At 25.5% G+C, this 15781-nt stretch overlaps 1 protein-coding gene across 4 annotated transcripts in view; it reads left to right on the top strand.

Annotated features, from left to right (window-relative positions):
* The first annotated feature begins 532 nt into the window (after positions 1-532).
* The window catches only part of LOC100199727 (rho guanine nucleotide exchange factor 3), a 39350-nt gene continuing 24101 nt past the window's right edge, over positions 533-15781 (top strand). The window contains exons 1-10 of one of the 4 annotated variants that reach the window (XM_065814619.1): positions 533-605; positions 741-843; positions 1473-1538; positions 1724-1771; positions 2398-2475; positions 8941-9033; positions 11044-11154; positions 13081-13146; positions 13312-13374; positions 14393-14489. In XM_065814619.1, coding sequence (XP_065670691.1) covers positions 586-605; positions 741-843; positions 1473-1538; positions 1724-1771; positions 2398-2475; positions 8941-9033; positions 11044-11154; positions 13081-13146; positions 13312-13374; positions 14393-14489 — 745 coding nt within the window. In that variant the 5' untranslated portion in view covers positions 533-585. Of the gene's footprint in view, positions 606-740; positions 847-1472; positions 1539-1723; positions 1772-2397; positions 2476-8940; positions 9034-9300; positions 9455-11043; positions 11155-13080; positions 13147-13311; positions 13375-14392; positions 14490-15781 lie in introns of those variants that run through there. The other 3 variants (XM_065814618.1, XM_065814620.1, XM_065814621.1) reach the window with 3 other exon arrangements.

Genomic DNA, 15781 nt, shown 5'->3' with positions numbered 1-15781 from the left:
ATATATATATATATATATATATATATATATATATATATATATATATATATATATATATATATATATATAAATACACATATAAATATATATATATTATATATATATATTATTATAATATATATATATATATATATATATATATTATATTATATATATATATATATATATATATATATATATATATATATATATATATATATATATATATACCCACACACAGACACACACACACACACACACACACACACACACACACACACACACACACACACACACACACACACACACACACAAATATATATATATGTATATCATATAATATTTTCATATAATATATGAAATGTATTAATAAAATTAGTACATTTCATATATTATATGAAACGTATTAGTTAGATTTATAAATGAAATCTATAATTTGATTATAATTGCAGTTTCATTTCCAAATTAAATATAAGTTTTATTTTTATTTATTTTTTTTTAAAAAAGAAGAAAAAAAAAATTGATTTTAATACTAACTATTATATACTTTTAATTATTTTTTTTTATGTTCAGGTTTTAGCTTATTAACAAAAAATAAATTTCTTCATGAGTGCAAAGCCATTTAGGTAAAAGATTTTTTTTTTTTTTAAATTAAATGTTTAAGTATTTTTCTTTTAAAAAAAAGTTTTATAATTTTAAAATAGTTATAATCAGGGATGGAGTTATCTATAGACTGCCCATATCTTTTTCATGTATAATAGATTTCTTAGAAGATCTCCTAGAATAAAGAAAAATGAAGAAAACAAAGTGAGCACAAGTATACAAGATATGAACTTATGTGGAGCAGAAACTTTCTGTGAAACAGTGGTAGTAATTTTGAAATTATAATGTAAAACTTATATAAATTTAAATATGTAAAGTTATAAACAATAAATATGCATTTATAAAATATATAGCTTTATCTTATCTTCTTTATTATGCGCACTTGTTTTGCAACGCTTTTTAACTGAAGACAAATAACTGCTATTAATTAAATTAGTTGCAACTACAAGCTTCTGAGTATAGTCATATTTTTCTTATTTAAACATTCTTGTTACTTTCACTTTAAAAAACAAACAAAAAAAAACAAACACTATACCTAAAAAAGTTAAATCTCATTTCAAAAATGAAACAGTGAATATTAAATTGTGGTATAACAAAAAGTTGTTTCCTTAAGTATTGGTCTTGTTTCACAAAGTTCTTATTTTAGAGTTAACAGCTGAGAAAGAGTTGCAAATAAAATTTTAAATAGTAATTAAAAAAAACAACAATAATTAGTTTCCTCAAATGTAGCAGCTCCTTCTGAAGCCATTTTGCACAAGGTTTGAAGTTTGCACAATTTGTGAAAGTGTCTTATCTGAAACATCGAAAAATTTCTGCAGGCGGCCATGTATATATATATAATTTTTTTTCTTTTGAGTAAATTTTTAATGAGCAAGTTTCTCTCACAATAGCACAAACCAAAAATAAAATCATGCAGAAGTCAAAATGAAATGAATGTTTCGGAGCGATCACTCAAGGTATTTTTTATGCTTGGTATCAAATTAATTTTTTATTTGTAATTATTATGTTTTTTGTTTTAATATTAGGAAACTTTTTTTTTTTTTAATGAAATTTTAAAGAAAAATTTTTATTTAATGTTAAAATGTTTCATGAAGCATCTATTCTTAGACTTTTTTACTTTACTTTTTTTTTTTTCAAATAGAGAATGCGCAGTAGTAACTTATCATTGGCAAGTTTTGAGGGTGTTATGGTAAATTTGAATTTTAAAATCTTGGTTCGAGTCTATAATTTTTTTTTTTTTGTATTAATGTTTATTTAAAAACAACTAATTAGTATAATTTTAATATACTGTTATATTCATATATATTTTATTTAACATTGATTTATTTAATAAACTCATAATAAAAAAAACTACACCTTAAACTGATAATTGTTATTGAATTTTAATAAGATGTTATTTTATTAAAATTAATTGAAGACTATGAAATATTTAACAAATTTTGTTTTTAGTTTCAATCTTTACAATAGATTGTGATGTAGGATTGTGATGTAGGAGTTCTAATATTTATTAAAATTGCATCATTTGAAAGAGAATTAATTAAATAGTTTGAAAAAGTTTTTGGTTTACATTTTTTTTTTAAAAATGCATTTATTTAAATATTTGATTTTATCACAAGTCTTTTAAGTTAATTATTACTAGGTTTTATGGTTTCAGGTTTTATTTTTTTCTAGACTGTTTTATTTATTTTTCATACTTGAGCCATTTATCCTGGTTTTGGAATTATTATAAGAGTTATATGATTATGTTATTAAGTTAATTTATCAAGTTAGTAGTACAGTAAATGCCATGACAGATTTATTTTTTAATTTATTAAGCCCACTCCAATGAAACGTTTGAAGCCTTCCACCAGCAGTACAACTAGTAGAAATTTACAGGAAGACAAGGAAAATCAGGTTATTTGCTGGTTTATTATTATATATTTTACCCTTATTTGCTGCTTTATTACACATGTGCTAAAAAAAAACTCAAGGAACATTATTTTCAAAAGTGAACCAAACTGTAAAACATGGCAACGAAATGACAAATTTAGTTTATTGCCAACTTAATTGGATATTTTAGCCATTACAAATCCAATTTTCAGTTGTAAAAGAGGATGAACTTTTTTTGGTTAATTTTTAATAAATAACAATCAAGAAAGTATATATTTTTCTGCCTGGTTAATTGCACTGAACCATTATTTGGCCCATCACATGAAAGTGCTCAATAATATTTAATCTTAGAAAAAGAATTGGAGACACTTTTACATGTGTTTATTGTTTACCAAATATATTTTACCACTAATGCCAATTGTAAATAGTGTTTATGATCTTATTGTTGTGTTCTTGATCTTATTGTTGTGCTCTTGATCTTATTGTTGTGTAGCAATGTCAATAATAGCAATCTTGCGTTTAAGTAAAAACTTGCAGTTAAAACAGCTCATGATGAAGTTTTTTTATAACTTATTTTTTAAGAAGCAACATTTTTTTTTTTTTTTTTTTTGTGAATTAAAAAAAAAGAAGCTAGAATGTGTCAGTTGTCAAGGAATGTGTTTAAAATTTATGGGAATGATATGTTTTTTTAGGGTGGGTCATACTTCTGATTTTTCTGATTTTTGCTTCGTTACTACTGGGAAAAGTTGCTATACCATGTATTATGACTGCCTGAAAAATATTAGCCTCTTTGAATTTAGTTTAAAGGGGGCAACATTTGCTTGTATTATATGGGTATGAGATACACTGTTATGCATATCACCTGAAAATAAGAAAAAAACACCATGTAAAAAATAAAAGCTGCATTTGTATACTAAAAAAGAATGTGAAAATGCAAAATCTTTATATAAAGTCCTTTTTAATTTTGAATTTTGGGTATTTAAGTTTCGAGTTTGAAGTGGAACAAGCATTCCTTGACATTTTTCATAGGTTGTGACAATCTTGGATACAATAGATACTTCTTTAACCAGATGTTCATTATTTTAAAAAAGGCATGGAATGCCAATTATTAAAATGTTGAAGGAATTTGAAACCTGAAGAGTGTCATTTGTAACATTGGAACAGGAACTTGAAAAGTGCCATTTTTAACTTGATTAAGAGGTCTTCATTGTTCACTTCAGATAAAATCAGAGGAGGAGAGATTTGACCAGTGGATCATTTCTAAATATGAGAAAGCATGGAAATTGCGAGAAATCTTTTGTAGAGACAAAGTATGTACCCCATGGGTATTCTCTTTTTTTCTAAATGCAATGATTTTTTTGTTTTCATCTTTGATGACTGACAACAAAACACTTTCAGGATGAGCGAAGTAACAGTTTCTTTGCAATACTTTCTGGGGGATTGGTATTGTATTAGGCTGATTAAGACTACTAATACATTTCATAATCATGAATAAGGTCCATGCTCCTTCAACACATTTCTAATTTTTCTTGATTAAAAACCAACAGAAACAGTAAACTTTGATGATGTATCCAATAATTTTTATCAGACTTGTTGTGGGTTTTATGGTCAACATGTATAATCAAAACAGGCGATTGGCAAGTGTGAGCCACCTGGCATGGTTAAGATTTCCGGGAGGAGTATTTGTTAAATACTTCTTTGTTTCTACATCCAAATTTTGGAATTCTCGGATAACAGCATTGCATGTTTTAAGTAAGTATTTCTGATCTTAGCTGAAATCATGAATGACATCATCAGACATTTCAATGAGTACGTCATTTACACTGGCAAAGTCTATCGGTAGAAAATGAACATTAAAAAATAGTTGTTCATCAAGAATGCCTTTGAATACAGTAGGATCAGATATACTGCCATCAAGTTTCTCCGTGCAGCGGCTTTGTTTGTTAAGGTTTATGTTTTGGAGTTATAGAGTTGTGAGAGGGTTTTTAACCACAAATAGCCTACTCATCTGTAATGGCCCTCTTGGCCTTGGGTAGGTGAATTACAAAAAAAAAAAAAAAAAAAAGTGCAGTGAAAATTTTTCTGAGAGGAAGCTCATTCAAATGAAGCAAACAAATACCATTGAAGAGGTTTGCTAATATGCTAATTCAAGTAAACGAATGATACCATTTTTCCAGCCCATGTTTACATTGGTTCCATCACAATCAACACTTTGCAAAGTCACAAGAGAATTTCTGTCATTTAAAAAAAAATATTTCTTTTGCAACATCAACTGCCTTACCACTTAGTGGACAAATCTGATCAAAGTAGACGCTGTTAGGATATGAACAGATAACGTAATGATCTTCTTTGTTGGAAGTGGCCCTGCTAACTTTACCATCGTCTTGTTCCACTAACCTTAGGGTTTTGTCTATACAGCCATCAAAACTGATTTCAATGATTTCTGTGGCTAATTCTGCATGTTCTTTGACATCTTTTTGTTGCCACAGGTTCTTTGTCTTCTTAATTTTGCTGGATCTAATATGTATTGTGGTGAATCGAATGATATATCTTTTAAGCAAGGGTTAACAATTTTACATCTCGGTTGCTAACTCCTGTTCGTTCCATAATTTGACAGAGTTCTTTGTACTGAAATACATTGCGATATTTGGGATCATATTCACTCTGTGAGCTGACTTTTGAATCAGTAGCTTCATCATATTCCTCATTATCATCACAACAACTGCTTTCTTTATTGTTCTTGCAGGAAAGAGTTATTGTCATTGACAAAGCTTGGTATGATACTTTTTTCCAAACTGAATTTCCAGTTCTTTACGAAATTTCTGCTTTTGGAGTCATTCTGTTGTTTTTTTTGGTCAATCTGGCCAATGCACATTTTACAATTACTCTTTTGATCGAGCCAAAACTCCCATTCTTTGAAAAGAACTTTGACGGAACAATAGCATTTTGATTGGTCCCTGGTACCACAATTAACACATTTGCAAGGACAAATTTCAAATACTTTATTGTATGAAACATAGATGAATTTTTCTTTTCATCAACATATTTCCTCAATCGTTTTGTATCAGTAACCAATTTATCTAAGCTTTTCAGAATGCCATTATATAAAGCTATTGGCAACCCCGCTCTTGACCATATGTTTACCTAATCATCAGCTACTATCTTATTTACGTCTCTAATTGATGGTTTTTCAGAGTCTGAGGATTGTGGGAAAGTCTTTGCCTGATGTATAGATAATGCTTAAAGACTTCTGCTTTTTTCGGCAATTGGCTTTCTGGAAATTTACAAGGTTGGCCAAATACTGAGTGTTTTGTGTCACTTCTGGTTTTGATAAACTTTTTCTTCAAGTTCATTATGCAATCTAAAAAAAAATAAGATTAAAAAATCATTCGAAATTCGCATTTACAAAAAATGAATTTAAAAAAGTTATTTTCGCTTGTGAACATAAATGTCAAGTGCCAACAAATCAATACACAAACATTCAAACAATTCTATAATGAATTTCAAAAAAGGACTTCAGATTTGAAAGTCACAAAAAGATTACTTTATCCAAGTTTTTGGTATCCAGGAACCCTAAAAATATAAATGAGTTTATAGACTACTAATAGGAAAAAAATTAAGACTTTTAGGTTAGAGGAACAATCATTTTTTGAACCCGGAGTCCTTAGGTATAATGGCGGCAAGGACTCTGGGCTTAAAAACATTAAATTTCAAGTCATTAAATCTCATGAACTTTTTTCTTAAAGCAGATCAAAAGTCAACAATCATGTTTAGAGTTTCTGGACACTACAGACTTGGAAAAAGTAGAGATATAAAGCCGGAGTCCTTTTGTGACTCCGTATCCCTAATTACATAAAATTTTATATATATATATATATATACAAATTAAAACTCCTATGAAAATTCTTTACCTACATGGTCATTAAAATAACCCTTAAAAGTCTTAAAAAATTGTGTGAATTTTAACACGCTTCTTTACGTGACATCTAACTCGTATGATTATAATTCACCAACCTCAAACAATAGAACAGTGAGTGATAAAGTAAAAATGAAGTTAGAAATATGGGTAAAGTTAATTAAATAAAATTTGAAATATTCCATTTGAAGTATTGGTGAATTTGAACTACATAGAAAAGAGTTATGTAAAAAGTTTAAACAAAAGTTACTCCCCTAAGATGTTGAAGGAAGCTCGAATATTTGTCATTTTTTTTTTTTTTTTATATTATAGCAACTTTTTATAGTAGTGACAATAAATTTAAAAAATATGATCCACCCTAATGTTTACTAGAAATATCTGAAATATGAACATATTAGGTTCTAGACACATTCAGAATATGTTAGGTCACAGCCACATCACAAACCCATGAGGTCTCAACCAAAAGACTTAGTGAGTTCCTGTGACAAGAACCTTAAGTGTGACTAGTTTATAACTGTACTTAATTTATTAATGTGTACCAGTCCACTGAATCATAAAAGTTGTTGTGCTTTTTATTAGTCTTTTTTATTTTTATTTTTATTTTAAATATATTTTTCTTGCTTTTGCTTTTGTTTTGCGTTATCTTTTGTTATTCTGCATCTCTTTACTTCAAAGTCTAATGCATGTTTATTGGGGTTTTTCAGAAATTCAAAATGGTTGGGAAAAAAAAAATCAGAGTTGTTTTATAGTTTCTATTAAATTTTCTCATAGAAGGGATTAGTTTTAGATTTCAAGGTCTAAAAGTATACATAATTTTAAAGTAGGTACTTTGATAGACACTTTGTAGGTAATGAGAATATCATGACTGATCATTATTTTTCTTCATTACCGACCTAGTTTCATTGCCCAAGCAAGCTATAAGAACTTGTTCCATCAACCAAAACTCTTGTGTCATTTATCAGCTAAGTTGCATCTATTTACTGTAGCTATTCCTTTGTGCTCAAAAAAGTTTTATTGAGTTTTTTTCCTTGAACATTAGTGCTTTGGAATTCTCTCCCATGTTTTTCTGATTCATACTTTAAAATTTAGATTAAAGTTTTTCAAAAGTCTTCTATATCTTTCTTGCTATTTAATGCTACGTATATATTATTAGGCCTAATGATACATAAGGAAACTTGTGAACTTATCAAGACCAATAAAAATTTTTTTTTTTTGTTGGTTCAGTTCTTTTTTGTTTTCAGTTTATTTTTTAGTTTTTATATTAAACATATTCATGTTTAAAAAGTATTGCAAAGTCTTGCAAAATCTGTTTAATAAAAAATTGGCTTTATTTATTTTTCTATGTTTAAACTAAATTTTATAGATTGGATATCATGTTAATGATAAAAATTAAATAGTAATAATATATGGTGCTTGGTATAAGTACTTTTGCATATGACAAAGAGAAATTTACTATTTTTTTAAAGAGAAACTTTAATAATTTTTAAAACCAAATAATTTTTAGACAATGTTCACAATACCTGGTCAATAAAGAAAAACCTTTGGATTTTGTAGCACAGCTTTTAGATAATTAAACTTTTTTTTTTTTTTTTTTTATGTTACATTTTTATTAAAGATTAAAAAATGTACTTTATAAAATAATATTCTTAAAAATAAATCTTTTTGTATTAAAATTTTTTACTCACTTTTTTGTTGTGATCTTTATATGGTGACTTTATAAGTCACCATATAAAGATGACAAATTATTTTCTTCTCTTTCACAAGTTCAATTCTAAACATCTTGTTAAACTTTTTGTCATAACTTTGCTTAAACTTTTAAAAAAAAATAAAAACTTTTTTAATGTGCAAAGTATTAGAAAATTCATTATATTTAAAAAAGTAAAATTGTTATAATAATTATCATAACTTATAGTTTTTAATTATATAGTACTTTATATTTAATTATATAGTGTTATATAGTATATATTATTCTTTCAATAGCCTGTCTTATTTAAAGCTTATAAATAGTTAAAAACATAACTTACTACTAAAATAATTAATAACTTATTATTACATCTCTTTCTAATCTTCTTAAACTTCTATTGGCTTGTCTTTTTTAAATGTCTATTTAAAAGCATTTTTGGCATGTAATAAATTTTTGTAATAAAAAAAGTAAAAAATATTAATTTTATTTTTAATCTTTTAATCTTTAATTAGTTTGTTCAACTTTTGAAAACCTTTTATTTTTAACAAAGTAAAATTCCGCTCTCTCTTTATATATATATATATATATATATATATATATATATATATATATATATATATATATATATATATATATATATATATATATATATATATATATATATGTATATATATATATATATATATATGTATATATATATATATATATGTATATATATATATATATATATATATATATATATATATATATATATATATATATATATATATATATGAATATGTATTTATATATAAATTGTATATGTTATTATACATATATAATTTATATATAAATACATATTCATATATATATAAATTTATATATAAATACATATTAATATATATAACAGAAGGCTCCAAGGAAAAAGTTCAGTACCAGAGTTGCTGCTCTTGCTAAGGGATTTTCACCAGGCTCTCTGAAAAAAAATGGGTTTCCAGTTCAGGTAATTTTTTTGCAGTTAATTTTTTCTTATTTGTTTAATAAAATATTAAGTTTTAATTAAATGTTTTATAAACACTGAATATTATCTTGAACATCCAATCAGCTTTTTTTAAATAGAATATTATTCTTTTTATCCCCTTTAAAATATTTTCACATAACCACTCTATGTTTTGGTAACGCTGGCTAATCACTCATTATTTTGGCTAATATTACCATTATGTTAAGGTTTTTCTATTTCTGTTACCATTTAATAGTCTAATTTCCATTGATCAAAGCACAATGGTTTTATGTTGTTTTATTTTAATCTTTTCACTGCACATTCATGTTTAGAGATGTTTGATTAAGACTTAAGTTTTAAACTGTTAACAACTTTATGTACAATGATATTTAGCCACAATATAGATGGATTAAGAAATAAAGAGGTAATAATATTTTTGTAATAAAATATTGATTTGATAGTTTGTAATATTAAAAGTTTTAAAAATGAAATTTTAGCAAAAAATTTCACTAAAAATATTTTTCATAATATCAAATGAAAAGTCTTTAAATGTTTGACATCATTTAAGAAATTAGAAAAATGATGTAATAATGATGTCACATTGAGAGTTTTTTCTTTTGTTATATTTAATTCAAAGTTTTTATTGTTGAAAAGTTTTTAACATAGATTATAGAAAATTAACGTCATAACTATATTGTTTATTTTTCATCCATACATTTTGTTCTAATGGATTCTTTCTTTTTTTTTTATATAAAGTTTTGAATTGCTTCTTTAAACTAGGTTATAAATATTTTTATATTTAAAATTTATAAGATTTAATTTCTTGCCTTTACTTTTATATATTATAAAATTTAAAGTTTTTTAAATCTGAAACATTGTTTTAAAAGTTACATCTTTAAAAATTTATGTTTTTTGCAACACTTGCCAAATAGTTTAAATACTTTTATACAGAAGTCATAAAGTTTTTTTCATTACTTAAACATAAGCATTTTGTTTAATGCAGTATACAGAGGCTTATCACTCTTTTAAAACCTGTATTTTCCTGTTGCCATAAGTTGTGTTTTACATAACATTTCTTCGATGCTTACTATCTTATGTATTTCTCAACTTTTGCTATGCCATCAAGTTTTATTATGCGATCTACTTCAAATGCAGGAATTTTCAAACTCCTCACTTTTTCTCACAAAATTGTTTTTAGCATTATGTTAAAAACTTTTATTAATAAAAAAGTAATGTCTTCATTAGACTAAACCACTATAACAATAGTTTTTTTCAGTTATGTGCACTATTTGATTTGTTTTAATATATTAAATATTTGTAATTTAAAATGCTAAAAAGGAAAATAGTGGAAGTATTTATGAGGTTTAAAAAAAAAAGTATTGAACATCAAACAGTGGTCTGTTGTTTTTTATATACAACCAAGTTAAAGTTTTAAAGTGTTCTTTTTATAATTTTAGTCAATATAAACAAGTAAAATGATTACCAGCATGATAAACAATAACTTTCAAATATTTATTTTATTGTCCAGAATTTTAGATTTCTTGTGTAATATAAACAAGTATAGATAACAAAAAGCTAGAGGTGTTGTCTAGGGGTGTAGAGGTGTTGTCTGTCCTGATGGGTAATGATTAGGTTTACTAGTAGTAGTAGTAGTAGTAGTAGTAGTAGTAGTAGTAGTAGTAGTAGTAGTAGTAGTAGTAGTAGTAGTAGTAGTAGTAGTAGTAGTAGCAGTAGTAGCAGCCGTAGACGTAGTCTTAGTTGTTATTAAAAGAAATTAGATAAGTAATTAACACTTTTTTTTGTTAGTTACTTATTTGTATTTACATTTGTAAATAATGAAAATACAGGTTTTAAAAGGGTGAAAACAATTTTTGTAAATTGCACTAAATAAAATTTATGTTTAAGCAATGAAAAATCTTCCATATAAAGTTATTATTTCCATATAATGTTTTTAGTAAGATTTAGCAAGTTTGTAAATAAACTAGTGCAACTTTTAATTGTTTTGTATTATAGAGATCATCGAGTCTCAATTTGCCTAACTCTGCTAATCAGAATATACCAACTCATTTTACCTTTAAAAAATACAAGCAGTGCACAACTCCAACAAGGCGCAGAAGTTCTAAGGTTTGTGTTTATTTATTATTTCTGGAAAAAGGTACAAAGTTGCATAGTAGGTATAATATCCCAATAAAAGTATACAAAATTGCATTGTGAGAACAGTATAAGTAATAGGTTTTTTTTGTATAAACAGCAATTATTATTGAATTAAAATATTTATCTCTTGGTGACATGAAAAAAAATAGTAGTAATGCAGGAAGTATGAAAATTTGGCATGCAGCTGATAAAAATTGCTTTTGTTGAACTTCTAAGCGTAGATGAAAAAAAAATTAACTAAATTAAGTTTTTTCTTATTAAAACTTTTTTTTTTTTTTTTTTTTTTAATTTAATTTTTAAGAAATAAGTTTATACATTTTATAATACTACTTTGTATTGTATAGCTTATTCAGTTATTGTATTACAATTCAAAATCTAAAAAAGTTAAACAACAAAAATGTTTAAAAATGTTACAAAACAATCAAATGAATTGCTAATGATTCTTTTCTCTACTGACTAGTAAATAAATTGCTAATGATTCTTTTTTTTCTACTGAGAATTAAATAAAATGCTATCTTTTTATCGTTTGATTATGAAGAAATTTTATTATAAATATATATATATATATATATATATATATATATATATATATATATATATATATATATATATATATATATATATATATGTATATATATATATATATATGTATATATATATATATATATATATATATATATATATATATATATATATATATATATATATATATATATATATATATGTATAAGGCACATACCAATTTGTAAACATTAAGTGGATATTTATTGCTGTTACGATATTGAATATTTTGCATATATTTTGCTTTAATAGTTGGGTATATAATGTAATATTAAATTAAGTAATTATTATTTTTCACTGTTTGTTTTTTATCCAGAAAGTTAATTGAAACATTGTTTGTGTTAAATATTGTGGCATTTATAAAATAATTTTCATGTACATTACAATAATTCAAAAAATATTGTCCTAATATTGAATTTTGAAAAAACATTATTTTATGTTTTGGTTAAAGAAAGCCAGGTCAAAAAGCAGAAAATTGGTTCAAAAAACCACTTTTTATATGTGTTTAAAGTAAAAATATTGCACTGAGTAAATCCAAATCATAAAGATAAATTCATCTGTTTTCAAAGTAAAAAATATTGTACTTAAACTGAGTAAATCTGAATCTTTATGGCAAATTCATCTGTGTTCAAATTAAAAGATATTACTCACGCTGCTCCCAAAATTTGCTTAACAAAAAATTTGCTTAACACTATTCAGGAAACACTAATGTTTCAATTGTAAAACAACGTTTTTGCAATTACAATTTAAAAGAATGTATCACTGCCAAGAAGCCATTACTAAGCAAGCTAAACAAAGTTAAAAGATTGAAATGCCCATAAAAAGATAAAAATTGGACATTTTAAAAAAAAAAAACATCTTTCATTCATTTTGAAAAGTTGAAAAAACAAAAATCTTTCATTCATGTTGCTCTGTGCATCCACTCAATTTCTGCAAGATTGATCAATCTTGCAGAAATTGAGTGGATGCACAGAGCATGTGCTGCTGTTATAAAAGTTAACTTAAAAAAGATTCTGCATTATTTTTGAAAGTGTTCCCTATTTAATTTGCCTATTTTGCTAATACCTATGGGGAGAAAAATCTTTTGTTTTGCATATTGTTAAATTTATTAATTTAACCCAAACTTTTGACTGGTAGTGTACTTGGTGTTAACTACTTCGAAACAATGACCATGTAGAGCATATATTAAGATCTAATTATCTTGTGTTACAAGAAATTTATTAGGTCATATTTGTTTATTTTTTAAATTGTTCAATCAAACCACATGTTGCCATTATTTTTTTAAAGTTTCTACTCAAGTAATTTGCTCATAATATTTTATTTAATATTTTCCAGTTGTGGGTAGAATCTTTAGAGAGAGACGTTCGTGATTGGACTCCTCAGCAAATAAGGAGACAAGAGGTTATTATGTTATAGCAAATTTTTTATTCTAATTTTTTAAGTATGTACTTTTTTAACTGTAAGTTAAAAAAGTATAAACTTAAAAACTGTTTATTTAATTTTTTAATTTAAGGCAATATTCTGTTTATATTAAATTTATACTGTTTATTTCTTTTTTAATTTAAGGCAATTTATGAACTTTGTTGTGGTGAAATTGATTTAGTTGAAGATTTAAAGTTGCTTCAGGAGGTATTTTTTTGTTATATTTGATGCAGGTAATCTGCGGTGCTTGAACTAGACTGAGCAATGAAAGCCCACAAAGAAATATGAAACATTTCTGTTGAAAAAACTTTTTATATAAAGGAGGATAACTAATAAAAAACAAAGAAAAATGAACAGATGTTCAGAATAAACACAAATTTATTTTAAGAAGAAAAAGTTTATACACAATCATAGTCAAAAGTAATTTTATTGTTTAAGTATACCTAAAACAAAACAGGACATATAAGTAAACAAAAATCTTCATTAAATACAAGTGTTTAACTTACTTTAACACAAATATACATATGCATAGAGATATCACTATTTAAAAATAAATAAATATTAAGTGATAGGAGGTATAAGATAAGAAAAAATGTTATTGCTTTTGCATAATTTATGTAGTGGTGGTAAAAAACTTCTCTTCAGAATCGCATTTGTTATTACTGGCGTTTCGAAGAGGCTCAGCACTAATACCTAGTTTATCCCGTCAGATAAACATCATCGCCATTTATGCTTTACCCTGCAATTTACGCCTACTCCATACTGCAGTAAAATTTGTTTATGTTCAGGAGGTATTTGTTTATGTTCAGGAGGTGTTTGTTTATGTCCAGGAGGTGTTAGTTAATGTTCAGGAGGTGTTTGTTTATGTGTTCTGTGAGTTTCAATCAGCATTTATTGCTTGCTGTAAAACCAACACAAGATTTTTTCCTAATCTTTTTGATAAAAGTATCTACATGAAATGCAGAGCTGTAATAAAACCAAAATATTTTGCTAGAGTTTATTTGTTATCATAAAATAAACATAAATTTATTGAAGTTTGTCCCATCTATTTCATAGTTGGTATTTATTTTCCCATCCTGTTTGACGATTGCTAGTTGGCTTATCAAGTCTTATCAATTTGATGATTGGTAGTTGTTTGTCCCATCCTGTTTGATGACTTTCTTATGGTCAATTTGATTCATAGCCAATCATGCCAATAATGAGTTTAAATTATTATTATTATTAGGCGTATTTCAATCCCGTGTCAAAACTTAAACTATTGGAAAATAATGATTTAATGAGTATATTTGGTAGTATACAAGCTTTGATTCCACTTCATGAAGGTAATTTTTATATTTGTACTGTATGTTTACGTATATATATATCTATATATATCTATATATATCTATATATATCTATATATATCTATATATATCTATATATATCTATATATATCTATATATATCTATCTATATATATATATATATATATATATATATATATATATATATATATATATATATATATATATATATATATATATATATATATATATAGGTGCATCATTTTTCAACAATTTTTTCAAATTTAATCCCAACCACATTGGTTAGTTGACCAGTTGGATAAAAATGATTTTACGCTAAAAAAATATTTTTGAAATCCATTTTTAAGGTCCCAGCTTTTAAAATTTTTGCTCCGAAACCCCGAAACTTTTTGGTTAAAAAAGGCTTTAAACATTGAAATAAAACCCTCCTTTTTTTCTATAAACTCTAAAAGGCCTATATATTTATTTGGAATTGGTTGGAAAATTTTTAAGAAAGTTTTTAAAAAAGATCATTGGTTTGACCCTGCAAAAATGGGCAAAACGTGCTAGTTTTTAGTAATTTTATGGATATATCAATTAACCAATTTTTTTTTCTCTCTAACTTTCTGTGACAAATTTTATCAAATTCTTGTTTATGAAGATAAATATAAGCCAAAATTCAATTTTAAAAATAATTTCTAATATAGGGAATCCCTAGCAATAGGCGGCAGAGGGTTCATTTCTTCCACCCATCCCTCCCAGCCCTCCATTTTATTTATTTCTTCACAAAATATGTATGTACCATCTGCCTTGAAGTTTTATTTTTACATAAAGTTTGATTAAATTTTTATATAGGCCTCGCAAAATATGCGTTTTAATGAAACAATTTTATTTTGCTCATTCTCAAGTACCTGAGATAGTTAAATTTTCTACTAAGAAAAATATATAACGACATTCTTAAGGTCAACAATGATAAATTAGTAAGTAATCAAGACAAAATTTTCATCAAAAACAGTTTGTAAAACTATAACTCAACAAGCCTTTCTTCATGTTTTTTGTGGAAAATCAAATAAATATTATCCAAATTACGCTTTGTTTTTTTGCCACTTTCAGTTGTTTGTCCCTTTTCGAACTCCCTGAATTAATCCCTACTTTGCTGAACGGCCAACATTATATCTTGCCTGTTCTCATCATTGTGAATAGAATTAACAAACTCTGACACAAGTTTAATTGCCAGTTCAAAGCAGTTGTTGACTACATATATTTGGCAAACAAATTCAATGAAAGATTTAAATTGGTCGATAAAGTCCCAAAAAGATGAAGGACAGTTCA

This window comes from Hydra vulgaris, chromosome 12, assembly GCF_038396675.1.
Source record: "Hydra vulgaris chromosome 12, alternate assembly HydraT2T_AEP".
NCBI classification, from domain to species: Eukaryota; Metazoa; Cnidaria; class Hydrozoa; order Anthoathecata; family Hydridae; genus Hydra; species Hydra vulgaris.
Note: the sequence above shows the minus strand (reverse complement) of the source record. Positions and strands in the feature narration are given on the sequence as shown.